Source organism: Gasterosteus aculeatus, chromosome 17, assembly GCF_964276395.1.
Source record: "Gasterosteus aculeatus chromosome 17, fGasAcu3.hap1.1, whole genome shotgun sequence".
NCBI lineage: Eukaryota > Metazoa > Chordata > Actinopteri > Perciformes > Gasterosteidae > Gasterosteus > Gasterosteus aculeatus.
In genome coordinates, this window is record NC_135705.1 from 8613241 (window position 1) to 8629616 (window position 16376).

At 41.8% G+C, this 16376-nt stretch overlaps 1 protein-coding gene and 1 pseudogene across 1 annotated transcript in view; one reads left to right on the top strand and one right to left on the bottom strand.

Moving 5' to 3' along the window:
* Positions 1 to 2972, top strand: LOC120834956 (somatomedin-B and thrombospondin type-1 domain-containing protein-like; annotated as a pseudogene).
* kcnb1 (potassium voltage-gated channel, Shab-related subfamily, member 1) overlaps positions 2101 to 16376 on the bottom strand; it is a 27538-nt gene continuing 13262 nt past the window's right edge. Inside the window, exon 3 of the mRNA XM_040203360.2 lies at positions 2101 to 10388. Within this exon, the coding sequence (XP_040059294.2) occupies positions 8469 to 10388 (1920 nt within the window). The 3' untranslated portion in view covers positions 2101 to 8468. The remainder of the gene's footprint in view (positions 10389 to 16376) is intronic.

The following is a 16376-nucleotide window of genomic DNA, read 5'->3' on the forward strand; positions in this document are numbered from 1 at the left end:
ATGCAACAGGCTCTCAGGCTGCTCAGTATGAATAAACTTACATTGAGGAAAAGAAATTAAATGGGCCGTACTGGGGATTATTTTCACTGTTAGTTTATTTTAAGGCCCCATTACTCTCTATTACATCCCAATGTTCCCACTAATTGTGTGAGGATCTCAATGCAGTTTGTATCTGAATTGAGCTTCAACTGCACAAGGAGTAGTTAATTATTTACATATGTATTTCAGGTCCTACTAAATATACAAGAAAATAAGAAAAGATTTGCTAATTGTGTCCAAATGTTGTAACCTCAGATACAGTTTGTACATCTGTGATTCAACGAGGACGACGTCCGTGGACACACTTTGGTCCCAGTTCTACCTCTGACCCTGATCATATCAAATAAGAACATAAGGAGATTATGTTATTCTCCGTATGCACGTGAGCCATTTGCATGTTCAAACCCAATAATTATAAATGGTGAAATTCACTGGCTTTAAAGAGCTAATACGTCACAACAATCACCTCCATTTATTGTTGCAACTTAGCTTACCAAGAATGTGAAAGTTCATGTAGTGTATTTTAGGTGTTAAACAATCTTAACCGGGAGGAATTCTTTTATTTTGCAACAATGTGCTGACAAATATAAATATCTTTCTGTAACACAGAATGTATTCACAGAAAAAGGCTGTAAAAGGAGTTCAGTTTAAATACTGCCAAGAATTTTGCCCCGCTGTGACTGTGTTTGAGTAAAACTTGTAAAACTCAAAGATCCTCGACGTGAGCGCCTTAAATGTGATGCAGCTCGAGTGATGTGGATCGAGTGTGGAGCTGAATTCTGATTGTTTGCCCGCCAGTTTTTCCTGTCGGATGAGCCATGAAACTGTTTGACTGCAGTGTTTGCTGCTGGCAGGAAGCCGTCCAACACCAGGCTATTTATGTCGTTTCAGAACCGAGTACTAGAACCCAAAAGCACAACTCAGAAACAGAAATGCAATCACAGTTCTTTACTTGTGTTCAGGCAGGGTCAAAACCGGGGGGGGGGGGGGGGGGGGGGGGTCAGTCCAACAGGCAAACAAATCCAAATCCCACATGGCTCTAATGTACTCTATAGTTTTGTCTATGACTTTGCTGTAAGAGCTGCTATAGAATGACTTCAAGTTGCCCGATGAAAGGATATGATGAGGAAATAAATATATCATGTGAAGAGATATTTATAGCGATCGTATCCAGTTAGTGCTGACCGGCTTTTTAATGGAGGATTCAATGCTCATCACCTTTAAAGCGTTTTTTTAGGGAGCCACACTGCCGCGTTTGTTTCACTGTCCCTGTATGTTTCCTTCAATTCCTAAACTTGAGTTTGTAATGTAGCAGTGTAACCTTCCAGCTCCCGTGTTCCACCTTCTCCCTGAACACACACACAGCAGAAAGCTGGTGGTAGTTTGAGTGTAAACCTGCACTGTCACTCGTTGTCGTTCTTTTTGCATGAATAACCTGAGCCACGGGAGTTTCAGTAATCCGCTATTTTACACGTTGAGGCACGTAAAGTCTTATTTTGGTGAACACGGTCCCAGCAAATGCTCATTTTGAATGTGTTATTTAATGCAACATATGTTGCATATATGATGTTCTCAACGTGAAATCTCCCTCTGCAGTCCCAGCAATGATTATCACGGGTGGCTATGGCAACGCCAGGAAGAAAAGACACATCCCCGACACCATCATCAGGTTTTTTTTGTCTTTGATATCTTCTCGTGTATTGTCCCAATGTATTTAATCTGTTTTTGGTTTGAGTGTCTGTGTTTATGTAAAAAAAAGGTATTGTGTCCAGTTTCAGTTGAGCCCTCTAACCAAAGGATGCCAGCAGAGTTGGGGCCCACACACCCAGTGGATGCAGCACCCGAGGGGGGGGGCAGCAGGTGTGCGGGAGATGGAAAGGAAAATTTAGAGAGCAGGTAACAATGGAAAGAATGAAGAAATTACTTTCTACGCTTAAGAATGTAAAAACATTGTCCAACTTTTTTTTTCTTTCTCACCACGATAAAAATATATAAATCCTCACACATAAATTCTAGGTATGTGTTATTTAGGAATTGTTAATGACCAGAAGAGATACGGTATTTGTTTTTAAAGCCTTGCCAAGGGTTTATTCAACCATGAAATTACATTTGTTCTGTTAACTCTCCGTTAACAGAACAAATGATTATTATAAGAACTGTTCCTTTATGGATATACATGTTGTAGAATAACTGAAAAATGAACTCTGTGATTGCAGAAACAATGATTACACTATGTGAAATGTGTGTATTGAGACAAAAAGGGATGAATGCACTTGCTTTCACATGAAACCTTTAAAGTTAGATTTCCCATTATCGACATCCAAAATTACCAGTAGGAAGTCTTCTTCTTCTTCTCTGCCTCTTTTCACGTATTGCTGTGTTGCAACATTACCGCCATCAGTAGAATTGTGGGACACCATTGGCACGATGTGTATGTGTGCAGCGTGCATGTGGAAAGTACAAATAAAATGGGAACCCGCTGGTAGAAAACTCCTCCAAAGCCTTAGTAGATGTTAAAACCTCCAAATGGAACATTTATTCCAAATATAATTCACCCTAACTTGAACCCTAACAACATCCATAGGAAAAACGTTGTTGCACTGCGTAGACAGAAGTTCTAAATTACAGCTTGCATAAGACTGTTCGGCCTGTTTCTGACACGCAAACTGTGTTTCAAGAGGTGCCGTTATGGACGCATCACTGTTGTTTGGATCAGATGGATCTCTTAGAGGAGCACCACTAGATGGCACAATTGTTGAACTTAAAGAGAAATCTTGCGATCACTGACTCCATCCTCCCTCCACGATTCCTGCAGAAGACCATCTCTCCGGTGGCAGGTGGTGGGGAATCCTCCATGCACGGGTGTGTGGAGGCGTGTGGGGAGGCTGGAGGCCTGTTCCTGCCCATCAGCCCACAGCTTCCTCTTCATCTAACCTCCTTCTCCTCTTCCTCCTCCTCCTCTATATTTTGACTCAGACTGGTGGTAAAAGAACAGCCTGCCAAAATATTAAACACCGGCCTCATTAAAATGATCTGTTGTGCTTTCTTCCCCAGATTGGAGCAACGACATGTAAACATTTAGTTGATGAGGCTTGATTTGTTCAAATGAAAAATCCTTACTGCTCAACAGATATATAATTTGATATTACATATATTCCTGTGTCGGTTTGCATAGAAAACTGCAAATTACCAGTAAAATGAAAGTCAGAGTTCCCTAATCTAAATGTAAAGTGATTTGATTTATTTCATTTTAGTCATTCAAGGGAGATTTTGCTTGTCTTTATGAAATAGGAATATCTGCGGACATTGAGACATTTTTTTTTACGTGACAGGTACTGGCTCTGTGTGAATCACAACCAGTTACAACGCCAGAGTTACAACATGCACGGAACAATAGAACATTTACACAGGAACGACAGCATAGAAAGTCAACAGGTAAAAATTAGTTTTGTTATTTTTACAAAACAGACAGCCTCGGGACCTACAAACAACATTGTATAAGAGCTGGCTAAGGTTGTTCAAATATAGTTTTTTCAATTATCTGGAAACAGTGTACTTTTATAAAGACTGATGGCTTAGGCAAGGTTGGGGTCAATTTCACTGAGAGTTTAAAAAGAAAAGAAACTACAGTTTGTGTTTTAATTCATACTACATTTAGTTGGTCTCATGCTCTAACACTGGTTCATTTTATTGTGTAATGTGTGTTTTACTCCATCAAGGCATTCTGAATCGACCCCAACCCTGTAATACAGTGCTAGATTCAGAGTATGTGGCATTGGGCTCTACTTGCTAGAGCGGTGGTTCTCACCTGGTTTGGAAAGCATCACATCCTTGAAAAGGTGTCTATGGGGTTCTAACAGAAAATAAAAAAAATACCTGAACCTCATATTGGCTAAATTCAGCAGCTAGCGTGACAAACAACTTCTATTATAAATTACAAAAAAATGCATTTACAGTACAGTTGGGAGCCTTGTCATTTAAAGGTCTGAGAATCTGTGCTCTTTGTATCAATAAATACAACAAGTCACTTGATTGTGTTTTCTTCATAAAGCATGATGGTTTAGTCCTTTGAATCACTCAGTATAATGAAAAGCTCCTTTAGACTACATTTGCTCTCTTGGGAATGGAAAGTAGCGAGATGTGATCTATATATTCTTTTTGAATTATCATGGTACCATGTCACAGTATCACAGTCGTATGAAATCACATCAGGTTTGATGCCTTTGCTGCGAAACCCTAGAGATAAGGAGTATCAATACTAGTTTGGGGATTTCTGTGTGTATGCTCATGGCTGAGTATTTGGGTAGTATTTGCCCGTAATACATTCCAGTTATCTAAAATAATACTTTCTGTCTGTTCATGGAATATTGATTGTCATCATTAGAGAATATTTCGTGCGTGTTGATATTAAACGTGGCGTTGAAACACATAACGTGCTGTAATTCTTCCGTTACAGAAACAATGTCGTGTTTTTGTGATCCGTCATTTAATCTGTCGCCTAGCCTATTATTTGTCACGAGTATTTTACTTATATTTCAAGGCGCTACAGGTTAAAACCAAGGTCACGTGATAAAGTCCTGACACATTCTGGCACGGAAACTGCAGGTGAGAACGCGGCTGCCCGGAAATGACAACTTCGTAAAGCGTTTGCGTTCACGGCACCTAAATTCTAGTACTTCAATCACGAGCAAATTAGAGGTCACGTGTCTCGCTGTAACAGCACCTGGGTCTCAACAGCCTCCCGAGCACACCGGCTGCATCTCAGGACCGAAGGACTTTCCGTGGTGTCCTCAACAACTCAAACCAGGACACGGAGCCAGGGGCGGATTGCGGCCGCACTTTGCAAGTTGCGTCCGGGACAGACGAGCTCCGGCGACACGCGGCTGAACTCTACGGGGCAAGGAACGTCGGCGACGCGCGTCGTTGCCTAGCAACTAGGTTGCACGCGCGCTCTGAGGTGTGTAGGAACTGTGCGGCCTCTACTCTGCTGTCCACGTCGTTCACAATGACGTGTCCACATTGTGCTACGTTTCCGTAGCTGTTGTCTATTCTTTTTTTGTCTTCCTTTCTTAACTCTTGGAATGATTTATATTGGAAGGCAGTTATACATTTATATAACGTTAATTGAATCAGTTGTATTCCCAGTCTGCAGATGGAAGGGGTCTTCTTGTTGATGTACATCCACATTTGATGCAATCTACTTTCTACCCTTAACATGGTTAAAATGTATTCATACCAGTACTTTTGCTTGAGTACAATGATAGCAGCCTACTCTTTAAACCTTTTGTGTAATGCAGAATCTCAAATGTTGCCGTATAAGGGATTGTGTGATGAAAATTCAATTTGTCATGTAGTTTTTTTGGACTGATGAAATGGACTCAATGGACATACATTGGCCTTGCCCTTTCATAATATGAGGATAAATATGGAGTGAAAAGCCAATCAGGAACTAAATGTTTCTCTAGATGAGACTTAAGTTTTGTAACCAAAAGAAAATGAAATGTGACGGACAAAATTTAAATGCATCATCTTTTCTTAGTACAATTGAACTTGTGCCAATTCCACCTTGTAAATTGCTATGAGGATGTTTATTGTGGGGATGGTTAATCAATGTGTGTTTTTAAAAAACAAAGGAGCAGCCAGGCACAGCAAGTTGTTGGGGAGACAAACAAATAATACATTGTGAATATTACCAGAAGTCATCTAAAAAATGTCAAACTGCTCTCTAATGTTATGTCATAGAACATTTTCTAAATTATAAAATCAAATCAATCATTTGGCAACCCCTCTTTGCACACAATATCTAAGTTTAGGATCTCTTTGACAGTGGCCATTTTCTCTTTTTGTGAACTCAGCATTTAATATTAGCAAATGTGCAAAACGATTAGCTATTTGAATAGGTATTTCTCTTAAATAAAATAGAACTTTGTGTTGAAGCAGCATCATAATAATCATTTTTCACCAGCTCAAATATCCATCCATGCTTAATTATATGGTGTGTGTTAAGATTCATAAAATTTGCCTCCCCTCTTTTTAGCAGTAAGTGAACCTGCACATTAAAAATAAAGTAATCTTAATATATCCTATGTTTAGAATGGAACTTGTGCTGCAGTTGCATGTCAGTCAGAACTGCGGTTAGACTACGAGGGGAACAGAAGCAAGTTTCCCCCCGAGGTGCAGCTCATTCTTTTCCATTAAGCGGCACGGCTCTAATGCCCTGGCTTCACTCCCAGCACACAGGTTTACCCGGCCTCGCATAGTCATTGCTATTCCTTCCACACCTCTGCTCCTCTCACTATGGATGAGCAATATGAAATGGTTCAACTATGTGATTGAAACAGGAAATGAAATCAGGGTTTGTGGTGACACTCTTAGTCTTAACAACACTAAAGTACATTTGACGATGTTCTTCTTTCGACTACGGACTAACATTTTACTCAACATTTATATTAATGCAATGAACTCTATTATTTATATATCTCAGCTTGTGTCCGGAAGCTTTTACAGTTTGGTCAATTTTCTTCAAGAATTAGTTCACTTGTCAGCGAGGTTCTGCTGTGCTCACATTTTCAAGGTTGGTATTGTTAGGTAATAACTGTAATTGTCGGGAATAGTAAGACTGTTTTTTTTTTGCTATTTCTGAATATAAGCAGATAATAGAGAATGCATTCAGGGGAATCGTTGTATTTATGAAATTAGATTTTAGACACAAACATAAAAACGTACAAGGTCCGTACATCATAACGCTGTTTTTACACAGTACTTAATATGCGCAGTGAGGAGTGGCTGCTAACATGTGACTGCAAATTGTCACTTAACGGGTACATGCCTATGTGTGTGTTCTATATGCGTTGAACATAGGTTACATGCAATCAAGTCCTTCCCGCCCCAATTAACAAACGTATCTGAGCTGCTGCCAGCCTTTCACGACAGCTATGACAACAGCTTCTGTCTCCATGGAAACTAAATGTGTCTATATATCCATAAAATTGTCTTTCATACTTCTATCTATCTTTATGCTCATGCATGGGTCAGGCCAGGCATTTAGCAGCTGATTTATGGTAGAGTTAACCTAGCGGCGCTTATGTTGTGTCATTAAAGTTTATTTTGATAATAAAAGGAAGAAAGACGAGATGGAAAACGACCTTTCTATAAATACACGTATATTCCATTATCTGAGTGTGATCCCTTTGGATGCTTTTGTGTTGGTCAATGGAAGGCCAATGCATGCTGAACATGTAATCTAAACTTTGTGTCAGTAAACATACATGGTTAACATAAAGAAATTATATTATAGAATCTTTCATATTTTTCTTTCATAAAAGCGCCTCATGTTTTTGTACGTTGACCGTTTGCGTGCATGCATGATTCATAAATGTGTGCATTGTGCAGCTATCAAGATTATTACTTCTGGCTCTTTAGTTGTTCTCAAAAAGTCATGGTCTACTGCCATCCCTCAAAAGATGATACCGAGATGCAAAGAAAATATTTACTGGTTGAGATTTTAAAGTATTGGCTATTCTAACCATGGCATGATAACATGGGGGATGACAAAATACTGTTAAAGAAAAAGCACGCCTCATTATGGATGACTGGCTAGAGCTGCAGCCTCTGTGCCAAGACATTGCATTTTACACAGGATTACTCTTCACATGTGACACAGCAGACTAGCAAATCGTACATTTCAACAATTAGCTTTCTTGTATCTAGACTATATAAAAATAAATCAAGTAAGACAATCTCAAGAGTGTGTATGAACTACCGTTAGATCACCCGTCAACAATCACACTCACTCACAACGTGCACGCACACGCTCGCTTACATTATATCCAGATATGCACACTCGGTACCATACAAATGTAAATGACTAAGGCCAGTTTTTTGGAATGGAGGGCGCAAGTAAGTAGCTTATAGGCTTCTAGGTCCTCTCCTGTATCTCCGTGACTACAAAATTAATCGGGACTCCGTACTGGTGGGCAACTGGGATTTCTTTTCCTATAGAGTTTAGAGAAATCTCCCATGCCGCTAAACCACCATGCCGCTAAACCACCATTCAGTTTGGTCACAGCAGTTATAGCCATGTTTCAATTTCTCTGACTCCTCTGCTTCCACGTGAGTCCACAGACCCGTTGGCTACCTGGGAGTGCCTTCGTTTTGTCTAATAACACTAATAGGAATGAGTTGAAGGAGGGGCAGTGACGTTCTCGGAATTAGTAGTATTTTTTCTCCCAGAGTATTGAGCACACATCCTCACCCTGAGCCGAGTACACGATGGCATGCTCAGGTAATGTGTGGAATGTTTTGGTGAGACCTTTTTTCTCTTCCACTCCCCTTTTCTCTGTCTTATAGCGTCTTTTTAAGATTGTCTGTTGTCTCCATCCCAAACACCCAGGCCCCATTATTCTGTTCATTTCTGCTGCACTTGTACTTCAGAGGCTTTTATCTGAAGTATTTTGACGCCCCCTCTCAACCTTTGGTCTTCGTGCCATCTCAGGTACTACGTGATTCTCGTGAGCCCCCCCGCGAATCCCTTCAATGGGGAACAGACAGTTATGGCCTAGCATTTTTTGGGCTGCTTCCAAATGGTTGCAGCCTTTCTGATAATTGATGCCTCGCTTTGGGCTTGAACCAGCCAAAAGAGACTCTGAGGGACTGATATCAGAGATGTCGCGAAGGTGCTCGTCATCATCTGTATCAGCGTCGATGTATTTGCTGATGGAGGAGTCGTGAAAGGTGAAGACTGTTGCGGCCAGGGTGGTGCTCTCCGGGGACTTGGGTGGAGTCCTGCTGCTGGCAGTGGTGTAGACAGAGACCTCGGGGCTCAGTAGGGAGTTGTCCGACATGACTGAGCTGTCCGAGAGAGGGGACGGGCCTGATCCCCCGTCGCTGGGGCAGCCCCCTTTGGGCTTAAGACTTTTTGAAGAGTTGCCAGAAAAGAAGAATCTCCGTGTGCTCTCCGTGCACGAGGGCTTTATGATGGACACAGGGGTCAGGATGGGTTCACGATCCCCGATGTTTTTTTGGCCTGATTTTGTGCTGCTGTGCTGAGAGAAAGCTGCAGCCGGACTGTAGGGGTACCGGTTGCTTTCCTGAAGACCAAGTTCCATTGCAGGACTGTGGGGGTATCGTGGATTCTCTTGGAAGTCTGTAGCGCAACTGATGTAGCTGTCAATGCTGGACAAGCTTTTCATGTCCCCCACCCCTTCTCTGACTCCCATCACCGGTGGCCCGTGATCTTGGATAGCCCCCAGCTCTATCTCATCCCTTTGTTTTCCAATTCTGGAGCCCCTCTCTTTTGCATTGAGGTTTGGCTGGGATTGTGTCTTGGCCATCTGGTTGTACATCTCCTCGAGCTTCTGAACATTCAGCCTTTGGGGACTGGTGGCTTGGGCCTTGTTGGGAGAGCCTTGCTCCTGGGCGTTGAAGGAACGGTTTGAGCTTGTCTCTGATGCAGCTCTTTTTGGGGTCCATTTCCAACGGTTTGGAGAGAGATTGTTGTCGTGTGGCCTCTCACTCTTCTCTACCACCACATCCATCAGTTCTGCACTACGAGCAAATGCTTCTTTCAAGTTCATTGAGACAATGGAACCATTTCTCTTTGCCCTCTCTAGGGCCTCTCTTCGTTTAAGTGCTTTTTCCTGCCTCTTTTGCTCCTTGTAGAATTCAGAGAAGTTATTCACAATAATAGGAATTGGTAGGGCAATCACAAGCACTCCAGCTATGCAGCATAAACCCCCCACTATCTTTCCCAGTAGAGTTTTGGGGTAAATATCTCCGTAGCCTACTGTGGTCATAGTAATAGTGGCCCACCAGAAAGATGCGGGAATGCTTTTAAACTTTGTGTCCTCCTCATCCTTCTCTGCAAAGAACACAAGACTGGAGAAGATCATGATGCCCATGGCCAGGAAGAGAATTAGCAGGCCCAGCTCATTGTAACTCCTCTTAAGAGTGAAGCCCAGAGACTGAAGACCTGTCGAGTGACGAGCCAGCTTTAAAATACGTAGGATACGCATGATTCGAAAAATCTGAACCACGCGGCGGACATTCTGAAATTGTAGTACACTCTTGTTGGATTCTGTCAAGAAGATGGTGACGTAGTATGGCAAGATGGCCAGCAGGTCAATGACATTCAGAGGACCCTTAAAGAACTTCCACTTGTTGGGAGAGGAGAGGAAGCGAAGTAGGTACTCCATGGTGAACCAGGCAATGCACACAGCTTCCACGTGGGCCAGTTGTGGGTTGTCTGAAGACTGGCCAAACTCATCCGTGTCCTGCAGCTCCGGAAGGGTGTTCAGAGACAAGGCAATGGTGGATAGAACGATGAAGAGGATGGAGATAATGGCCAGGATCTGAAAGAAAACGTTATGAAAGTTCTATTAGTAAGGCTTGAATGATTAGGGTATTACACATTAAAATACAGTTTCCTATGCATTCAAGCATAAAACACTTATTTTTACCCCTCAAAATACAATAAACACGCATTTAGTACATTTTATGGGGAATTGAATAGATCAATAAAGTGGAAACGATAATTCTAATAACCTTAAGTTTAACTACTTAAAAAAAATACCTGAGTGTGAAGTGTGATTGGCTGAGGGCTAATGGATTAGGTTGGCTTTGACCACTTATTTATTCATGGCTCTCTTATCAGGCTTATTCACATGAGTGAGTTTCCTTGAGTGGAGAAATAGTGCTTTACAACCAACCAATAAACAAAAGCAAGAGCATCACACAATACAATGCACTGTAGCTTGTCCGTTATTTAGTAAATTATGTAAAACTCTTCTTTTTGGGTGGGTAAAAGTTTTTAGAAAAATAAAACGTAAGGATTTTTACCAAATTGAAGTTGGATGCGCATGCGTCTAATAGCTGTATATTCTGGTAAGACTTGCATTGTAATTCCTCTTTTACATAAAGAAACATGTAGTTAATAATATTTATGATTGTATGTTTTACACTCAAAATCACTTAAAAATAGGTTCCCAGTCACTTCCGCACATTGAGGCAAACAGCTTCCTAATTGGACACTGTTACCGGACCAGGACTCTGTCGGCCGATACCCAAAACACAGGTATTCTATCTGCACTTAAAAATGTCGATTTATCCAGAGTATCCACCAAATCAGTGACACGGTGAATGCTGATTAACAAAGCAAGCTAAAAAGACTCCTTCTCTGATCATAACCGGGGTTACAAAACGTTACTCTCACCCTGTTCCTCCTTCTATGGGCCCCCCTGGAATTACCAAAGACACATTTTTGTCACTTGCACCACCTGCTTTGGCACCACCAGACATAAAAAATGAACATGCAGTAGTCAGATAAAAGCAGAATGTCTGCAGAATCCATGGCACTAGATGATGCCTGTTTCATCTAACGCAGCACACAGAACTGGGAGGTTTGTCAGAAAACCGCACACACACACACACACATTACCCCTCCCACACTGCACCAATCATGCTAACAAGCAAGTACCATGTGGTGGTAGACCCCACTTCTTTTAGCACTGTATGACAGCTCCCATCTCAACTAGCATTCATAGCGAAAATAACAAAATCATCGCATTCACTTTGAAGCCTATTATTATTCTTTTATCTTGAGGTTGTTTGATCTGAATAACGGACTACTTTGTCGTCCAACTTGTAATATCCCAGCAAACCCACAATATAACAGTTAAGAGAGATAATTGATTTTGGGACCATATTTTGTGAAAAAAATAAATAAATTACTACTGCTTTGTCCTGCGTAGTATGACACTCTTTGTTTAAATCCATCCATCCATTATCAAACCGCTTATCCTGCACACAGGGTCGCGGGGGGGCTGGAGTCCATCCCAGCCAACTTGGGGCGATAGACAGGGTACACCCTGGATTGGTCGCCAGCCAATTGCAGGACTAACACAGAGACATACAACCATTCACATCCACACATCCACAGGCAATTTTAGAGTCACCAATTAACCTGATCCCCAGAGCATGTCTTTGGACTGTGGGAGGAAGCCGGAGAACCTGGAGAGAACCCACGCAGACACGGGGAGAACATGCAGACTCCACACAGAAAGGCCACTGGGCGGAATCGAATCCAGGACCTTCTTGCTGTGAGGCGACAGTGCTAACCACCACACCACCGTGCCGTCTTTGTTTAAATCTATACATAAATTATCCCATCACAGACTAAAGGTCAGTTTACCAAAAATCTATCAAAATCATATTTCATCCTCACTTTAAACTAATATTTACAGTAGTTGTTTTGTCCCCAAGACATAATAACGGAAGCTGCATAGAATTCTTCATCTTTCTGAAACATTACAGTCACATACATTTGAGCTATGGTCTTCAGAACTACTACAGAAACCACACAAACTGGTCTGTAGATGAGCCGATAGGAATAAATTGGAAAGTGTCTTTTTTTTTAATTCGATTTTTGGGTAAACAGACATTTTATTTTTTCGACTTGCTGCCCTTTGGGCTGTAATAGTAGTTTTATAATGAGATTCTGATATCAGCTTTCCATAAAAATGGGGACAAAAGGCCCAAATTGAACAGCTCTCCCTTGATCCGGGTGTCCAGGTTTAAAAGCAGGGCTCCTGCCTGACCAGCTCATGATTCACAGAGGCAACATAATCCAGCAGTGTTTATTCATCATAATATGCTGATATAATAGACCCCATTTATATGCTTTTACACTGTTGTGGCGAAGCAAAGCATTACACAGATGTATAAGTGTGCCTCCATTAGCCAGTCTAAACGCACCTTTGCGGGTGGCTTCTGGGAGCAGTGAACTCCGCAGCGGCAAATGCAGAAAGTGAGCAAAGATTTATAGATTACACTTAACCCTGAGTTAATCTTAGGAAACCTGACTCAGGACAAAACAACCAAACGACTTGGAGGATAGGAGGTGATAGCTGGAACACAGTAACCCACACAAATACGATTAAAGAAAAGTAAATGTATATTCCTGAAAAACAAAATGTGAATATATCAGTATGAAATTCATTATTTCAATGTGATTTAAGTGCAAAGTGATTCTTTTCCTCCTCCTACTTGTTAATCTAGATCCAGATATCATCCATAAACTGGAACTGCTTGTTAAACGCAGCCACTTGTGTAAAGAAACCGACCAAAGGCCAGCCCAGAGCATACGATGCACGGTTTCCCTTTGCATCATCCGGAGGAAATAAAAAGCACAGCAGCAGAAATAGAGCAATAGCAAATGTTGTTTTCGGGCGAGATTGACAGCATAGGCCTCGACAACGGCCTAATAATCGAGGAGCCCCCTCCCAAGAGTAAAAGTGATGGCTAAAGAGGCAACCTTATCTACAACCAATCAGAGCAGGAGGACACTGTTGCCATAGCGTCACGGCAGCAATGAATAATGGCCCTATCTGTTAATTCCCCTCTCCCCAATGTGCTCCTCCCTTCCTGCCCTGGAAATAAATTTGAGTTAAATCAAACACTTGAAGAGAGGGAGGTGCTGGAACCAGAGAGCAAAGGTGAGATGACGAGTGCCGAACAACACAGAACGGCCGCAAAGAAAAGTATGATTCTGTTAAAGAGAAAACGATTCGTACAAAGTGAATTACACAGTGTAGGGTTATGTTAAGTTTTGTGTTGAATGTTACATTATTTTCTACTATAAAGCATTTTTTTTTTGCTGTTTAAGTGTTGAAACGGTCAACCTATTGAGAAATAAACACGACACATATTTAGGAATTGCCTTCAAACGAGCGGTCAGGATGTTTGCACCAGACGTAAACCATTTATCAGTCTCAACCGTAAACATTCTAACTGTCTCCAAGCTTATTCACGCTTGCAGTGTGTAAGAAGGACATCAGCTGACAGGAAGTAGACGTAGACCCAAGCTGTTGCCTAGCAACACAATTCCAGTGAAACACACTGAGATGGAGAGTTTCAGACAAAGGTTGAACAAAAGTATATTCAGACAGACGGTGGGACATTTTTTCTTTTACATTAAATGGTGTGAACATTTTCTATACATATACATACAGTATATACATATCCTTTTAAAGTTCACTGAATACCAGATCCGAGTTGTGATGAGTCAGAAAAAGGACGTGGATAACAAATCCCGAAGATTTTTGCAACATAATAGCATGTGTGAGGAAAAAGGGCAGAAGTAATAGGATTGAGAAGCCACAATAACGTCGCTAATGAAGGCATACTCGTGCTGCTGTGCAACATCGTGGTTATGAGGTCAAGTTCCACAAGGAAAGCCTGCTCATTTCCCACACGGCCACTATCTCTACACACTCACTCTGCCCTGCCGGTCTTTACCTCTTTCCATCCTCGATTGTTTAATGTCACAGGTTGCGAATCTCATCTAACTATTGCACTCTAAATTTCAGACAGAGATTTTAACAGTGCACAAAAAGGAGGAAGCAAACAAACACATGAAATCGGTTGAATGGAACGCCCAGACATGATTGCGATGGTTTCAACGCAATCACGGGCTATTTATAGACTCTCAGTGGACGCATGTGCATGTGTGATGAATGCTCCATTATTCCAACTAGATTACGTGGACACGAAATGTGAGTGCGACTCCCAGGGAATACTCCTTGGTGGCCAAGAAAAGGGAGGAGAAGACGAAGGGGGGAGATATTTATATCTAGAGGAGAGGAAAAGTCAACATGTGTTCAAGAGATGAGGAGGGAGAGAACGAGAGAGAGAGAGAGAGCGAGCAGATTGACAGGAAATCCAACTGTGACCTGAAACAAAGCCAGATCACACTGGTTTTTGTCTCTTGCGACATCGTCGTGTGGCTCAGCCGACCAATTAGTCCACACAGACCCCCGTTTCTATAGGACACGGAGACACCAGCCCTCATTAGGCTTAATGAAATCTGATTGACCAACACAATCATTTAAAAGGACAACCCCCAAAAAAGCAACACGTGTATAAATGTCAAACACACTAATGTATGTGACATTCTCCAGGTTACATATGGGTGGGAGTTTATTTAATATATGGGACAGACAAGAAAGCACATTGACTGTTCCCCGTTCATACACCAAAACTCTTTCTGTTCTGGAGAAGCACATACACTTGGGGCTCAGGGAGAAGAAAAACATATTCAAATACAATCAGTCGGCGTAATGTAGTTGTGCGTGCTGTTTGCTCCCTCTCCAGCTCCCACTCAAATGGCCTGGTTTTATATATCGGCCGTGTCCCAGCAGCCGTGATTAATTTCCTTTGTGCTACGTTGGGTTTTGTCGGGGTTTGCTCCATTCATGTGCCAATTCAGCACTCGCCAAACAAGGACGAAACATTGAACTTTTACACTTTTTATATAGATATTCGAAAAAAGGATTAGCATGACCAGTAACCATTAAACCACTGATGTGAATGTGAGCACAATGCAACGGTAATTGCAGTGATGGTCACTAAGGCATCCGCTACTAAAGAATAAAACATGTCATGTTGTATTTATCATACTGAATGAGGGCTGGACAAAATATTGAGGGATTTCGTCTGAAATGTGACGTGTTAGAATATGGCAATTAGTGTTTTCTTTTTTTGCTTATTTCTTATACATTATTTGATCTCTTCAGCAACTAAATGTACAACTCTTTTCACCAGCTGGTCACTAACTTTGTCTCTATTCCGTTTGTTAACATACAGTTGGTGTGTTTTCTTTGACTGGAAACAAGAGTGAACTAAACAAATAAGATATTTGCTGTAAAACCAATGGAAAGAAAATTCCCTGTAAAGCTAAGGGCAACGGCAACACTTTCAGTCAGTTACCCTTCATAAACGTATCTGCACTGCTTTGCTGGTTGGCTCAGGTTTGATGTTGATGTTTGTTTATTTGGTTCAGCCACTTGTAAAAAGGTGCAGCTCACGTCAGTATTTTCACATTTTATTAAGTGCTGTGGTTTCCCCAAGTGACAGTTCAGGAACTCCCGGTGCCCCGAGTGGAACCTTTCTCATTAGCAGCAACAGGAGCAACAGACACGCTGCTGAGCTCCAGTAGTGGAAATCCCTGTTCTGCTTTTGTCCCGAGACCTTAGTGTGTTAACTATGTAAGAGGTCACCCAGGGAAACATTAGATCCACCTACATCTGTCATGAAATAGTCCTTAACCCCTAGACAGGCATGGGATGAAAATGTTTTATTTAAGGTCTATCTAGTTTATGGGTGCTCGATCACTACGGTCCTCTCACTGGCTGACTTGCTTTCCCATCATCCCCTGAGCCACATCCGAGGCCACAGGGACACCGTGCCACACTTTCCCTCGCTCCACTGCCAGCCACTGTCACCATGACAACCCCTTGAAGCACGACAGGAGGTGCCTAAGTAGACCTGCTTGTGAAAAGCAA